Genomic DNA, 15,586 nt, shown 5'->3' with positions numbered 1-15,586 from the left:
TATCAAGATTAGCGAGTATCGACACAATGAATATCGAGAGCAGTTTGAGCAAGCCGGTTAAATTCAATTGTCAAAACTATTGGAATATTCATCATTTAATCATATTCTAGATTCATCAATTAGTTGTATTCGTATCTAAACTTTATATTTTACTGTTGAATCAAATGAGAATGCTTCAACAAGTGCAGATACAAACTTGGATATTTGCCATTCTACACTTATTCAATCTTGTAAATTCGGGTGTTTTCCTTCATTAATACAACTCACATTTTTATATCTACAAAACTTGCCCTTCATCGCTGCTCAAACTGCTTTACAAGTCCTCAACTACTCTCATTAACCATGCATTTGGCCATGAAAAATATCTCTCTTTACCAGCAACTTACAAGTTTACCCTTTGAACTTCGTAGAATTATATACAAATATGCAGGCGTATTTACAGAATTGATTCATGGTCAACTAGAAACTCCATATTCTGCATCCACTTTGTCGCAGCTATGGGCTCAATGTTTGGCATTCGATGCTGTTCATTTGGTCTCAAAACTTCCAGCAATAACACTCACATGGGAATTGATATTTTTACATTCCGAGAGAATGCACAAACATGTATGGACATCCAAAAGGTTAATCTTTAACAGGTCTGCCATAACAGGACTTACTCTTGGAGAGAATATGTCTCGTGCAAGACGTACTGAATGGTTTCATTCAGTTGAATTGGCCACTCGAGCCAACGTCGGTGCAGCTCATATATACCTCAAGACTCTTGACCTTGATTCATCATGGCAATTTTCAGAGAAATTCATTCTACAACAGCTTGTCATTGCAGCTGGAATTGGTGACCTTTTTTCAATCGAACGTACTCTGAATTCGGGTATACCTCAACTATACATCATTGATGCCATCGAACTTGCTGCAACTCATGGCCATCTTCCTGCAGTAATCTTACTATGCAATACTCAGGCTGAAATTATACCTTCCATTGCAGGTGCAGTTCAAAATAACCACCTGGAAATAATCCAATATTTAGTACTTCAATACCCTAAAGTCGTCCAAACGTGTCCTATTGAAGATTGTGTAAGACTGAAATTCAACGAGGTTTTGATTTGGCTTCTGGAACACACCAGATTGACTACAAGACCTGCATGCGATTATCTACAGGGTTACTGTGTGCGATATGGGAATCTTGAACTTCTCATGTACTTGCACAGTCGTAATATCGGCGCATTGTTTTTGGACAACTCTTTGGAAATGGCTGCCAAATCTGGATATTTTAAAACTCTCCAGTGGGTCAAGCTGCACATGCCTTGGATCAAATGGGACGCTTCAGTAATAGAGTGTGCTGCTGCATCTGGAAATCTTGATATTATACAATGGTTGGTCACATTTATTTCAGATACTGATTTTGGGCGTTCGGTTGATCTTGCTGCTATCAATGGTCATATTGAAGTGCTCCGATTTCTGTATGCTTCTAGCAAGCAAACATGTCAACGCGATACAATTGATATTGCAACCAAAAATGGACATGCACTTGTAGTTGGGTTTCTTATTGATCAAGGGCAAACTTGCTCTCTTTCTGCGTATGTTTGGACAGCAACACATGGCCATTTTGAAGTCATCAAAGTTTTATTCAAGCACACTCCGCGCATAGACTGGTCAATTGTTCGTACTTGCGCAATTCATCAAGGCCATCATCACATTTCAGATTGGTTAGATGCGCAATTATGTTCCTGACTTGTGCATAATATACAACAATATATCTAAAGACTTGTAAAAACACATCATGTAAAGTTTAAAAGGCAGTAGCTATTTATTTATTCCATTTCATTCTATTTTAGTCGTGTAGTGATGACTCGGTTGTATTCCCTTATTACAATAAAACCATAATCTTTTGATCCCATCTATATTTCCCTTGAACAAACTGTTTGTCACAGCCGTATTCACGTAGAATGAACACTCGTATTTATCTTGAAATGCCTCTTATTATTGGAATATTGGTTTTACACACAACCAAGACATACACTGCATATACAAGCGGTAGCAACGACCAATCAAACCAACAGTGACAGAGTTACTCATCAACATATACTCGATTATCAGTCGAGTTTGCATATATCAACTAGTTGCGACACGTCATAATCAATGTGGATTGTATTGCTCACCAATCGATCATGACAGCTAATCAATACCAATCATGTAGTCAATACAATCACCAACATATCGATGATTGTTGACTGGCGGTTACAACTCGCCAATTGCATCCAATGTTACAGGTGATGCACATCTGATTACTGCAAATCAACAACTTGCCAATCATATCATAGTGTGCATTATCAACGGACCATGCAATTACAAATCAATGTATACGTGATCAACATTTGATATTTGATGGTGATGAGCCAACCATGATTGATTGTATCATGCAACTAATACAGTTGCATTGTCTGGTATTGATGATCGACCCATTCATGTCAAACAGTAACTAATGTGTGTATATCGAGTTTGTGTTGCATGGACACATCAAGGTGTTTGATAACGAGTCCAACGTGATGATACAAACCCAATATTATATGAATATCCAAGTTGATGAATCAAGTCGAGGTTTGCAAAGTGTCAATATGTCAGGTCAATCAACCAAACCAGTCAACCATTATATTGTGACTAGTGATGACACGGTTTGAATGTCAACGAGTTGGACAGTCGATAATATGGATGATTGTGATTTGGTCAAACTGCAACACTTGTATACCACTAAACTGGTTTGATATGTGTGGAGTAAGTAGTATGCATAAACTTGTTGATATCATGGACTATAACCAATATACACCACACATACACGGTGGTAAACACCAACGTGTGGTGTATCCAGTGATCTTATACTGGTTGATTGTGTAATATAATGTCACGTACTACTGCGTTGGTAATAAATGTGTTTTCGTGACAATGGTGTAGATGAACAAGAATGCTTGTGTACTATTATGTGGTGATTCAAGTATACATGCCGCACTATGATATTGCTACACAGCATATCCTTGAAATCCAGCCCTGATCTGAACTCTCAGTTTCAACGGCAGATTGTCGTGTAAACGCAACTCCCTTTAAAACTATCTTGACATTGAGCCAACACTGACCCTGAAACACGAGTTCCTTAGGACGGTCATTCAAGAAATATGCTTTTAATCTCGCTCATTCAATAACATATAAATATAGTTCAAAACCGACGTGTTGAATGACATTCATTACAACCTGCTCAACCAAACCAATACAATGAAACTCACAATCGCATTGTCATCAATACTGGCTGTCTGCTCGGTCACAGTCGCCAATCCAGTTATTCCTAAATCGATTATAAATGGACAATCTACTGCTACTCCAATTCTTCCTAGCTCAATTACAAGTGTTGCATATATATCTACTTCAACTCTTTCTAGCCCAGCTATAAATGTCAAATCTACATCTACTCCAATTCTTCCCAGCTCGATTGCAAGTGCCAAATCTAAATCTATTTCCATTCTTCCTAAATCGATTATAAATGGAAAATCTACTCCTACTCCAATTCTTCCTAGCTCGATTACAGGTGCTGAATATATAGTATCTACGTCAACTCTTTCTAGCTCGATTAAAAGTGCTAAATCTAGCTCTACTCCCCATTCTTCCTAGTTTGATTACAGACAGCACATCTAGCTTTTTGACAGTTTCTAATTTGAATTTAGACGATCCTAGTTCATCTTTAAATGAAAATGAGATGCCGGTGAAATTTTTTAAAAGCCAATGGAATGAAATGTGTTTGCTAGATGGTGTGATTAGTGTCCAAAAAGGATGAATGAGTAAGTTGCAGAGAAATGAAAATTTGATGCAAGCCATCAAGTCAACAGATATGCTACACTAGTAGTAAAAAGTTGCACACAGCGATAAAAGTATGGATAGAGAATTAAAAAGCAGTTTAATTCGTTACAATTTCAATTGTTAAACTCCAGTATAGTCGGTATGAATCACTCGTTTTCAAAAACCGAATATCAAACAAAAACCCCAAAAAGTATATTGTTTGGCAGACATAATCAGGAGAAAACAGCGACTGATTATTTCGTTTCATTGCAAGTATAATCATACTATTCTTTAAAGCTCAGCAATTACTGCATTCAAGCACTCGAGTTGGACTCTTTTGTTGAATCTATTCAATCACATTGACATCATTGTCATCATTGAGTGCTGGAAATAATAAATCGTCACTTGCTTCCATTTCATCATCAATATTCTCTGCTACATTAGATACCGACTTGTTGTTTAAAGGAGAAGCTTCTTCAGAGTGAGGTAAAGTAGTCCTGTCAAAATCTATAGAACTATCGAGCACAGAAACATTTTTGCTAGCATTATCGCGTAACTTGCTCTTGGGTGAATTGCCGACCAACTTACTCTGCTCAGCTGTATCGACTGATTTTTTAAATAGATTGGATCCCGTTGGTAGTGGGTTGACGATGCTGCGACCAAACACATCAACCAAGTCTATATCCAACATTGCTACTCCGGCAACACCATTAGGCTCATATACGTCTACTAGGTGTTGTGAAGAAGGTTGGGCTACAGTGCCAGAGTCAATGCCATGTGTCTTACCAAGACCATTTTTTTCCTGATTGTTGGCTTTGATTGTTTTAGAAACAGGCGATTTGACCACTTTACTTGGTGAAACTGAAACCTGATTGGCCCGAGTTGAATGTTTAGACTGTTTGGAGGGTGATTCAGCAATACCATTGGTTTTGTTGGGCACTTTACTAGGCGTCGTCAGGTTTGCTTTGGAGCTATCTTGATCAGGCAGATTCAGATCAACAGTCAAGTCAGTGATGTCAATTGAATCAGGAGTACTCGGTCGCGCTTTACTTTTGGAATCATCATGCAGACTAGACAAATAGTGTGCGAGTGATTTTGGTTTATTCTCCGTAGTCATGGCCAATGTTTCCTGTGATGCTGGTTTATATGCCGATATGTCTAGATTTTGTTTTGGGAGAAATAGTGATACCTTGGAGTGACTTGGTGATGCATTGATAATGCTTGATACAGACTGCCTATTGGCACTGGAAGACTTGGTGGCTGTATCTGATACAGTTGATATAGGCAATGATGGTGATAATAAAACATATGTTGTATAAAGCAAGTAAAAATATAAGTATTCAAGATTCAACAGAATCAAGATGTATCATTAAAGGGTACGTACTATTTGGCTTAAAAGCTATAGCTGATCGAGTTTCTGATGAATTGCTACGTCGAAATGACTTGGATTGATTTGTATCCTGATCTGCGTCACTCTGAACAGTTAAAGACGAATTAGAGTCATTCTTGCTAGATTCGCCACGTTTATCTTCTACACGCGACTTTTTTAGAGGTTGAGACTGATTAGCACGATTGGTTGCAGCAGAATCGCCATTTTCACCAGATTTGGATGCATTTTTTCGTTTAGGTGGTCTTTCAAGTGGCTCAGGATGAACAATGGAAACCATTTTAGCATTACTTCCAGACGGAATACGACCGCTTAGGTCAGCACCATTGGCAATGAATCGCTTAATTCTCAACTGGCATTTTATAGTCAGCGCCGTGGCAATAAATGAGTATACAAGTCGTGAAAACTTGTGTATGATTTCATTGGATAGACTATTGAGTGATCCCCAAGAGTATAGTTTGGGGACAGAAAGAGTTTGATGTGTTGGGCTGGCAACAAGTTCGCCCAATGCTAGTGCTGAAGGAACGAAAACATCACAGCATCGTACTAAAAAAATCTTAAAGTGCTCTTGAACAATATAAGAGTGGAATTGACCTGCAAGAACAACATGCCGCAAACTGCATTGAAGAGCAGAGCTGGCTTCAATGCATGATTCCACGGCAGATATCGGAATGTCAATTCCAATGAAAAACAGAGCATTGGATGATATTGCTTTCTTGTTCAAAATTGAAATGGCCTCGGGTGAAATATTACGGATAGCCTTTTCCTTATCTTTCTGGCCGCCTTTAAGCTCGGATTCATTCAAATGAAGCTCAATGTCAATGATGTGATGACCGTGACTAATTAGCCCACTGACAAACTCTTGAATAGCGTAAAAGTCATAGGGTGGATGATCACGTTTTGATACTTTGGAAGGTGGCATGTATGTATGCATTACCACAAACAGGAACCCAGATGTGGAGTGATAACCTTTTGTGCCGTAAATCTTTATGGCTTTAGACAAACTCAAGGGCACAAGATGAATGGCTTCTTGCCAAAATGTGGGAGGTTCTGTCCGGACAGGAGGTACAACTGCAGCAAAAGGACGCGAAGGAGCTACAGGCGAGACGGATGAGCCTGATGAAACGGAAAGTGCTGATGATGACGAAGAAATGATGGTTACAGGAAACTTGGTGTTTTTAGTTTCCAAAGAAGCTTTTGTCAAAGCTAGGCTAGTGGGTGCATCTGCTTTTTCTAATTGTGTGGTGTCAAATAGTTTAGCTTCGCGTTGATGATTTGATGAATCAAACAGTTTTGGAATGCACTTCCAGTGAGGTTCCAAATACAATTTCAACTCGGCAATAGTTTGCAAGGCTGCTTTACAAGGAGGACCAGGAGAAATCGGATTAGGAGGGAGTCCGAGTAATACACCCATGCATGCCACGACACTTGTCTTGACAACGGGAACATGATATCCACCCTCGAGAACTAAAACCAACCGCCCGTTTGCCAGTGATTTCAGCATATGTGTCATTTGAGAGTAGCAAGCAGGAGTGACATGACATTCGCCTATTGGATCGCCGTGAGCAGCGTCAAATCCAGCAGATACAATAACCAGATCTGGATCAAACTCTTGGCCAATAGGCATAATCAAATCACGAAACACTTGCATGTAATCAGCATCACCCAGCCCAGCGCATGGCCAAGCAACGTTGATGTTGCGTCCACGGGCTTGTTTTCCACCAATCCATTCTGGACCAGCCACTCTATAGTTGGGGTAAAACCGACCATCTTCAAATCTATGGATTGAAATAAAGAGAACATTTGGATCGTCGTAAAACTCTGCCTGTGTGCCATTTCCGTGATGAATGTCCCAGTCTACAATCATAATGCGCTGTACGTTAAATTCCGACTTCATTCGACGAGTAGCAATGGCAACATTATTGTAAAAGCAGAATCCCATGGGACGATGAGCCTCGGCATGATGTCCTGGAGGTCGAACAAGAGCAAATGCATTAGTGACTTGGTTAGTCCAGACAGATTCACATGCAGCAATAGCACCACCACACGAGAATCCAGCAGCAGCAGGAGTCATTTTGCATAAATAAGTATCTTCATAACGATCTTCCAAACGATCCATCTGCAAGTCGGTTAATCCTACCAAGATTTGAAGTGATTAGCAGGATATACAAGTTCAGAGGTTGAATGTTGGATCATAACATCAGATTGGAAACCAAGTATGACAAGTGATTGTAATGGTCATATGAGATATTCAGAATATACAAGATTTTGCAACCATACCAGCAATTCTAGCCGTGTTATCCAAATGGGTGGCAGTGTGAACTTGCTCTAATTCGAATCGTTCAGCAAAACGACTTGGAATACGATGACACAGAGGTAAAAATCCAGCATCACAAAGAGCCTTGAACGAGTCAGCGACACGAGCAGGGGTTTCGGGATGCATATCGAAAGTTGGGTCAGAATAACCACGAGATTGAGAATGATCGACGTCATTACCAATCATTCTGTAATCACTAGCTGAAGATAAGGATGCAAAAGAATGACCTTTTGGAGGGGAAACCAACACACTCTGTTCTAAATGAGGATAAGCGGTACTTTCAGCATGCTTAAGATTTAGAGCAGCAGTGGAAACAGAAGACGAGTTTTTAGTGTGATGACGACCAACATTTGATGAATTGGACGAGTTTTTTTCAGCAGGCCATTTAACTGAAGCCAACATCTGTTCGATTTGAAATAGTTGTTCTTTCTGATGAGAATGATTGTTTGGCAGACGCTGAATGTGCATAAGAGTAGAAGGATGAAAGTAAAGACCAGTTGTCTTGCCAGTCAAAGGTCTTGGAGGTAGAAAATAAGTGTTACTGATGACAGGAGATTGACTGCTTCCTGAAGTGAATGACAGACTGTCCGACTCAGTTTCAGAAGTGTTTGATCCCTTTGACAGAGTATTCTGAGTTTTAGAAGACGGTCGATGGTTCTTGCGAGTAAAAAACTGTTGCAGTGATGGAGGTATGAATGACTCGGAAGAGTCGTCTGAGCTGTCATGATTATCCATTATGTAGTCAGAAGTCTGCACATTCAAACTGGGTAAGCGATGAACTGTTGAAAATAATGAAGAGGACGGCAGTTGATGTGCAGATTGGGTATCAACAGCAATGGCTTCTGTAGTGTTCATGGAAAATAATTTGATATCGGCAATAGAAGATGACAAAGCAGTCAATGAGCGAGTTGTGAATGACCGAGTGGTCAAAGGATCGGCAACACTATTCATTGCAGATTGTTCTGTAATCATTCTATCAGTTGTTAGAGTTCATGTAAACCTACTTCAAACTAGTTGAATTTCACCTTGTCGAGTTAAAATACATCATTCACTGCTATCATGCGTGTCGCTTATAATGGATTCCATTCAACTCTCAAAAAGTTATCATGCATTACTCATTCAAATCTCTTTGTCAAACTACAGAATGTGTAGTTTAAGACTAGATTCGTGTTCAAGATGCTTTCTACTGTCATTTGAAAGTTGTATTCAACAAATCAACTGGTTTGTAATTCATTCAAAACAAACACATCGCGCTAATCATCCTTAATGTTTGATACAAGTGTCATGACATTCAATCTACTTGTGCTTCATGTTCTATACCAATACATACACTTATGATTCAGTTTGAATAACCAGCTGTCAGGTTTAAAAATAATAGTTTACAGAGCATGGAAAAATACCGTGTTAGTCTTAATACAACTAAGCAATACGGTTTCCGTTGAATTCTTGCTTGCAATCTTGTATAGCATAAATCAACTCTTCTATTGTTGATGTTTTTGATACCATTTCCTTTCGATCAAGCATACTCTATTGTCCCGATCAATTGCCGTGGTAAACACTACTTTAAATTCACATTATTGTGTAGGAATGGACTCGGTTTATCCAGCGCTTCTGTCACTTCAAGCCGCTCCACTATTCTACAAAAATGCTTACGCAATACACCTGGAACCTCAATCGAATAGTAGATAGAATGAGTCTAAACAACCTCAAAAATAAACTAAGCAACATTTCAGACAAACATCACAACCATCTTCGTATAAAATAAAATATCAAACGAGGATGTCTGTAATAGTCTTATAAAACGACTGTTGGCAATATATACTAGTTGGAATTGTGTTTAAACTTTGATGAAATACACTAGTCTTTGGGTAATTGGCATCTATAATTGCATTCCTGAAATATACCATTTTTGTTTTCTTGAACCAGGACGTATCCAGTAGTTTAGAATACAAAGACAAATTTGACAACCTCAATACTTGGATTGCAATGAGTTCAACCCTGTTGACCATACAATATACGGTTATTCCAAACGAAAAGAAACAGCTTCAAAAAAATGATTTCAGTCCAAACCTATAGCTTGTTCATGTACATACCATATAGTGGGTGTTTATTCAACAAGAATTGAGAATGTTAATTGAAGCAGCCAATTTCTAGCGGAAAACGCAACAAACATTTAAACATTGCTTGTTTTGAAGCAAGAGGCAATCATCACAAGATAAATACAAAAATGCTCCGTTTTACATGATCATTTGTAAATAGATTACATTTTGTTTATTCTGGAATCGATCATAACATAGCGGATTTATTAAATTATGAGTGGTCATTACAGTGGCAAAATAGCAAACCTCTTTCCAAACTATATGAGCTAGGTATGCCTACATGTACTACCCTCATTGCAAAGCAAGTTTGTTTTCCGCTTAACCGCATCTCAATTTATTTATTGCTTGATTCATCCATTGAACATCAAATGTTTTGGCATCTATATATTCGTGTATAATGCACATGTCTGAAAAAATACGCATCAGTGAGCATTCGTTTTACCACGAGGGAGATCAAAAGCCAAGAACCATGGTAAAACCACTAGGCATTTTTATCTAAATAGCGGGTTTTTGGTTATATGCTTTCATTGCCAAGATACGTAGCCATCAACTTTACCGTTTTGGGTCATTACAACAGTATGATTAGTCGTGGTTAGCCTTGCCATGCATGGCCTCAAAAAATGACTTTGTATCGGGTGAAGCTTCTTGAATTACAGATGGTTTGCTTGAACAATAAGTCAGGGTTAGATTGTCCGGACTATTTTTACCCCTCATGTTTGCCCCAATCATTTAACCCTATCACAATTTGTCGAGACTGCCACTTTAAAGTGCACGCTTATACAACATGTGTACACAAGTAATAAATGCCGTCTGTTACCAACCAGCTACATATGCATGGATAGATCACGTATTTGTTTGTACGACATCTAATCCTGCTACAGGTGTTACTGACATAATCTAGCTTCTTGCTTTTTCTCAATAAGCTTTACCAGCCTGTCATTCAAAAATAATTGTTTTTGTACAAACAGCACATCATTTTTAAAAATAGTCCTGTGCCGCTTTGAATGGAACTTGCCCCTCGTTACAGCTTAATCAGATTATGCAGAGCAAATTTAAAAAACACCCTTCCCCTCGAAGCCTAGATTTTATTGCCTCATTATTTCTTGAAACTTGCCATCTATTTATATACATGCTCATTTCCTTTTTTGATCTTGCGGTTTTTCATCAATCAAATATACTAAAATTGACATTTACAATGGACGCCATGGCAAATTTACCCCCAACCCAATCTGTGATCAATCAAACCATTCCGTCTAGTTCGAATGTGCATCGTTCATTTTCGCAAAAAAACTATCACATAATAGCTAAACAACTTAGGAAGCGGTTACGGATTGCTTTATTCAAGATTCAGAGTAAGCGAGAACGGACACCGTTGTACCGAATCATGAATTCATGCAGAGCAGTCAAACAGTATGGTCTTGAAAACACGCCACACCAGCAAGAGCCCTTGCCAACACCTAGTACGACTTTCTGTCCATCCTATACAATAGACTCTAAAGCGGAGATTCGAATTCAGCCAACCGGGCTTGATTACAAGCACGGCATTCATATTGATAAAAACCGGTGCCTTACCCCTCGCTACACTACAAGCATTAGTCTGCAGCGCGAAAATTTAGCTCTGTCTACCGGAAGTGATCAGGAAAGCGGATATAGCGATGATGGCTATGAAGGTCGTAGGGTTCCTTCCATCGTGTCAACCACCTATCATAGTCCCACCACAGACCATCTAATGTGGATAAATACACCCATTTCAGATCCTATTGCATTAGTTCCGGTTCATAGTCCGCATAGCCAAGCACTGAACACATCGCAGTTAGGTCACTTGCAGACTTGTGCTAGTATTCAACCGGTAAAGGATGGCAACTCTGCAGAGTTTGAACCTATTACGTTGCCGTTGAGATTGAAATCTCTCCAACCAGTCAACTCTACAAGACACTCTCGCAATATTGTCACATTGCCATGTTTATTACAACCGCTCAAACCTAAAACTCATTGTAATCAAACGCATCCTTTATACATGTATAATACTTGTCAACGACAACAACTTCCGTCATTACGGACATTGTCGCTACTGGACTGTCATGGTATGACTCCATAGATTCAAGATGGTCCATAGCTGTCAGATACTACTGACTTGATTGCGGTGTGTATAGTAAATACAATTTAATTATCATCTGTTTTAAATCATTAAACTGGCTTGTACATGTCGTTACTTGAATTGACTTTACTCGAAACTTTCCTGTTGCGTTGGTCAGTTTACACCCTATTGCTAGTCCACTCTCACAGCTAGCAGCAAATTATGAGAATGAAGAGATAAATGAAGAATTGTCATCAACCATTGTATCATGTTTTTGGAGATGTTTGAATACATGTCACTTGATACCATGTTTGGTTTTCGTTGGGTGTTTTGTACATATTGATAGATTGTTGATTTGAGTGACGGGAACATGGATCGTATTTCATGTGTCGCGGCAATCCAATCTGTTGACACGGCCAGTTTGCTGACCCACTCGATTCAATACAAGGCAACGTCACTCGTTCTTGTTGACACGATTTTCAATCTTCCATCTGTATACAGTCCATGCTAATCTAAATCAACCGTGCAATGTTACAGATCATTCTCATTTTGAAAAGCTACAACAACCTGCTTGGTGCTATCGAAATAGTTTCAAAACATGAAGATATTGTGATATTCTTTCATTTCTTCATTCTCATCCCTTTTTGTCACTTGTGAGTCATGATTTTGTAGTCTAATTAGATCAAACTCAGACTTGTGGAACTGAATGTATAGTTTGGGTACTCACGTCTGAATTCTAGCTAGATTAGAATCTTCCAACAGCTATGGACAGTACAGGTGATGATCAACAATATATTCAAATATAGTCTCATCAATCAAATGCTTAAGCTTTGCAATCAAGTTATCTTCATAGGAGCGTGAGATGGCGACCTGTGGAACAGGTTGATCGAGTAAACCACTGTTTGATGGAATGGACCAATAGTGTGCAAATAGGTCTCGAACATGAGAACTGGAAATAAGATCCAATAGCGGTTTGGTCGATGCATCGCTTTCTGGGACTGACCATCCTACCAATTCGATAATGCTGGATTGACACAAAGGAAGAAGCGTTCCTGTTTTCAATGCAGATGCGATGACATCCGATGTGTGTATCACAGCAGTGTGATCAGCACATTCTGTATTCACAGCGGCGGGGGAGTGAATTGGACGACTTGCACTGATGATACGACCACCTTGATAAAAAAACCGATGAGCAAGAAGTTGGCCAACACAACCGTCGATATTCAAAGTCTGATCTGGCTCTTTGGATTGGACCGAATCGTTTGACACTCCTAATGGATACAAAGGAACTAGTGACTGATAGTACTTAGTATCAAAGAACCTCTTGAGCGTATCGCATCCCATGATAAAGTACACAGTAGTAATAGATGGCCATGAAGACTGAATGGCAGCAAGCTTATCAATAAAACTAGCCTGATTGGTTAGCCCAACATGACAGGCAGGAATACATGGAATACTCTCTATCAAACTACACATCATTTCAAGTCGGTCAAGGACTGGAGTCGATGGTGACAATGTGGCAGCAGACAGATCTACACTTTGTGGTTCTTGAGATGTTATCGGTGCAACAAAGGGTTTGTCCATATTAACTGTTGATAAAAGCATTAAACAGCAGTCAAACTGTACAGACGGACCAACAAGAGTATTCAAAGTATGCACCATGAGATTCAAATGGGCCTTTGTAGGAGGATTGAACGAGGAATCCAACACCAGCATGGAAGTGGTGTCCTTGGGCAGGTGTTTCGAAGGGTACAAGATCTTGACAAAAGGTTGGTCAGATGCATGCTGCGTAGTACAAGTACTGGTATTAGCAGTACCGGCTACAGGGTCAGCCAAATGCCTCTCCAATATCCGTCGAGGCATCTTCAGTTTCCAGTAAAAGTAGTCAAGACTGGCGCTTGACATTTAATCAACCCAATGCCACAACTATTGGGTTTATTTTAATAGAAAGTCTACCGCTCGCTCCTATTCCAATGATCGTCGTAACATAACTATCCGACTGGCTTTTTAGAAAGCTACGCACTGTTCTTCAGTACTGCAAAGTTGTTGCCAAGCCAACTGTAGCCAGCTGAAATTCCAGTTGTTACTGACATACCACGTGATTTTAATTCACTTTTCACACTTTATTACTCGAGAAAAAAAACACGAAATCTTGCTTTAAAAATATTCTATTAAGCCTTGCAAGCCGATTGCATCTGCTAGCTGCCACCATCAAAAAACACATCATGGGAAAGACACAGCAGAGACAGATGCGTACAAAGAGCCAACATAAGCAACAGATGCTTAAAAGAACTGGTGGGCCAGCATCAAAACCGGCACCCGAACTCATTCCATCCAATGCCGAGTTTGATATTGGTTCGTTTATCGAGTCTCAAGCGATTGAAATGGATGATGACGTTGCACAGATGATGCAAGATGATAATGTACCTAATACACTTTCTGGTTCTGGTTCTGGTTCTGGAAAGAAACGAAAGCAGACTGCTCAATTGGCTAGTGCAAAAAAGGCTTCTGTTAAAAAAAATGACATGACTGAAAAGTCGAGTAATAAAGATCGTACCGAGTCAGACGACAAACCAACCACTGATGATATCATGGATGATGACGAAACAGAGGAAACAAGGATTGAAATGAACTCGGAGGATGAACGTGAGATGGAGATTTATTTGGAAATGATGCAGCATCAGAAACCTGAGCCTTCACCATTGGATGCTGAACCACTTGTTGAAAAGGTGTATGCCAACAAAAAGGTAGGTCTGTTTATTAAATATATGATTGCTTTTTAAATTCAAACTTGTTGCTATGCATATCAACATCACTAATGAGTATATTGTTGCGATCCAATGGCCTGTCTGAATACCCCATATGTGTACTTTTTTTAAATTCACTTGCTACTATTTATAGGAAGCATTATTGGCTAGACTCGATGATATTAAGCACGGTTCTTGTCTTTCATGGCATGAAACTCAAACCATTACATCCCAGACTGCAACAAGCGATGATGTTCCCGATGTCAACAACGATCTAGAACGAGAATTGGCAATTTACAAACAATCTCTTGAAGCAGCCAAAGCAGCTCGCGATCTTTGCAGTCAGTACAAGATCCCCTTTTCTCGTCCTTCAGACTATTTCGCCGAGATGGTCAAAAGTGATCAGCACATGTATCGTGTTCGCCAACGTCTAGTGGAAGAGGCGGAGGGTATCAAGGCATCTGAACGAGCAAAGAAGCAGCGTGATTTGAAAAAGTTTGGAAAGAAGGTTCAGCACGAAAAGCAGATGGAGCGTGATGGCATCAAAAAGAATGCATTGGAAAAGATCAAAATTGCCAAAAAAAGAGGCATGTTGACCGACCTTGATGATGACAAGAAAGACCATTCCACTAAACGCCATTCTAGCGGTCATCGTGCTGGAACTGACGCTGGTGCAGACAATGATTTTGGCATTGAAATTGATCGACCTAGTAAACATGATGGCGATAAAAACAGAGCAGGCAAGCGTGATTTTAAAAACAAAAAGTTTGGGTTTGGTGGTCCCAAACGAAATGCCAAGCGTAACAGTTCAGAGAGTCTAGAAGATTTTAATGAATCTACGCTGCGCAAGATGAAGCCTGGTAGCAAGAAGTTTTCTGGTGGTAAAAAAGGAGGCGTGTCCAAAAAAACTAGACCAGCATCGTTCAAGGGTGGAAAAAAATAACGCTAATATTGTAGTAAGCCTTTACTAGATGTTGGATTGGTCATTATACTCTTTCATCTTATTTTAAGAAACAGGCTTGATGTTTTTTGAAATAAAATCCATGGGCATGCTGAAGATTTACAGCCATATTCACGTAACACAACTTTTATATTTATCTTGTAGACTATTTTGCTTCTTTGTTCAAGAATGAGCAT

At 39.4% G+C, this 15,586-nt stretch overlaps 6 protein-coding genes across 6 annotated transcripts; 4 read left to right on the top strand and 2 right to left on the bottom strand.

Annotated features, from left to right (window-relative positions):
* Positions 1-342: 342 nt before the first annotated feature.
* On the top strand, positions 343-1,731 carry BATDEDRAFT_27923 (uncharacterized protein; the record flags this gene model as incomplete). Its single annotated transcript, XM_006682131.1, has 1 exon — positions 343-1,731. One exon carries the CDS (start codon positions 343-345, stop codon positions 1,729-1,731), a length of 1,389 nt encoding a protein of 462 aa, XP_006682194.1.
* A 1,533-nt stretch (positions 1,732-3,264) lies between these two features.
* Positions 3,265-3,657, top strand: BATDEDRAFT_91982 (uncharacterized protein; the record flags this gene model as incomplete). Its single annotated transcript, XM_006682262.1, has 1 exon — positions 3,265-3,657. The coding sequence occupies one exon, from the start codon at positions 3,265-3,267 to the stop codon at positions 3,655-3,657; it is 393 nt and encodes a 130-aa protein (XP_006682325.1).
* Positions 3,658-6,653: 2,996 nt separating this feature from the next.
* BATDEDRAFT_14326 (uncharacterized protein) lies at positions 6,654-7,283 on the bottom strand (the record flags this gene model as incomplete). Its single annotated transcript, XM_006682073.1, has 1 exon — positions 6,654-7,283. A coding segment is annotated over one exon (630 nt), but the record flags the coding sequence as incomplete, so codon positions are not given.
* A 3,537-nt stretch (positions 7,284-10,820) lies between these two features.
* BATDEDRAFT_27920 (uncharacterized protein) lies at positions 10,821-11,723 on the top strand (the record flags this gene model as incomplete). Its single annotated transcript, XM_006682130.1, has 1 exon — positions 10,821-11,723. One exon carries the CDS (start codon positions 10,821-10,823, stop codon positions 11,721-11,723), a length of 903 nt encoding a protein of 300 aa, XP_006682193.1.
* Positions 11,724-12,308: 585 nt separating this feature from the next.
* Positions 12,309-13,607, bottom strand: BATDEDRAFT_91945 (nicotinamide-nucleotide adenylyltransferase; the record flags this gene model as incomplete). Its single annotated transcript, XM_006682216.1, has 1 exon — positions 12,309-13,607. The coding sequence occupies one exon, from the start codon at positions 13,605-13,607 to the stop codon at positions 12,465-12,467; it is 1,143 nt and encodes a 380-aa protein (XP_006682279.1). The 3' UTR covers positions 12,309-12,464.
* Positions 13,608-13,892: 285 nt separating this feature from the next.
* Positions 13,893-15,527, top strand: BATDEDRAFT_91944 (uncharacterized protein). The gene is made up of 2 exons (XM_006682261.1): positions 13,893-14,449; positions 14,604-15,527. The coding sequence occupies exons 1-2, from the start codon at positions 13,928-13,930 to the stop codon at positions 15,390-15,392; spliced, it is 1,311 nt and encodes a 436-aa protein (XP_006682324.1). The 5' UTR covers positions 13,893-13,927; the 3' UTR covers positions 15,393-15,527.
* The last annotated feature ends 59 nt before the right edge of the window (positions 15,528-15,586 follow it).

This window comes from Batrachochytrium dendrobatidis (genome assembly GCF_000203795.2).
Source record: "Batrachochytrium dendrobatidis JAM81 unplaced genomic scaffold BATDEscaffold_15, whole genome shotgun sequence".
NCBI lineage: Eukaryota > Fungi > Chytridiomycota > Chytridiomycetes > Rhizophydiales > Batrachochytrium > Batrachochytrium dendrobatidis.
The sequence above is the reverse complement of the archived record's forward strand: the minus strand, read 5'-3'. Positions and strand labels throughout refer to the sequence as shown.

What these genes read in the sequence shown, in the direction of transcription:
- BATDEDRAFT_91944 (XM_006682261.1), top strand. Translation starts at nt 13,928, where the DNA reads ATGGGAAAGACACAGCAGAGACAGATGCGTACAAAGAGCCAACATAAG. An exon ending in AGGTGTATGCCAACAAAAAG is followed by an intron (nt 14,450 to 14,603) that starts GTAGGTCTGTTT and finishes TACTATTTATAG; the next exon opens with GAAGCATTATTGGCTAGACT.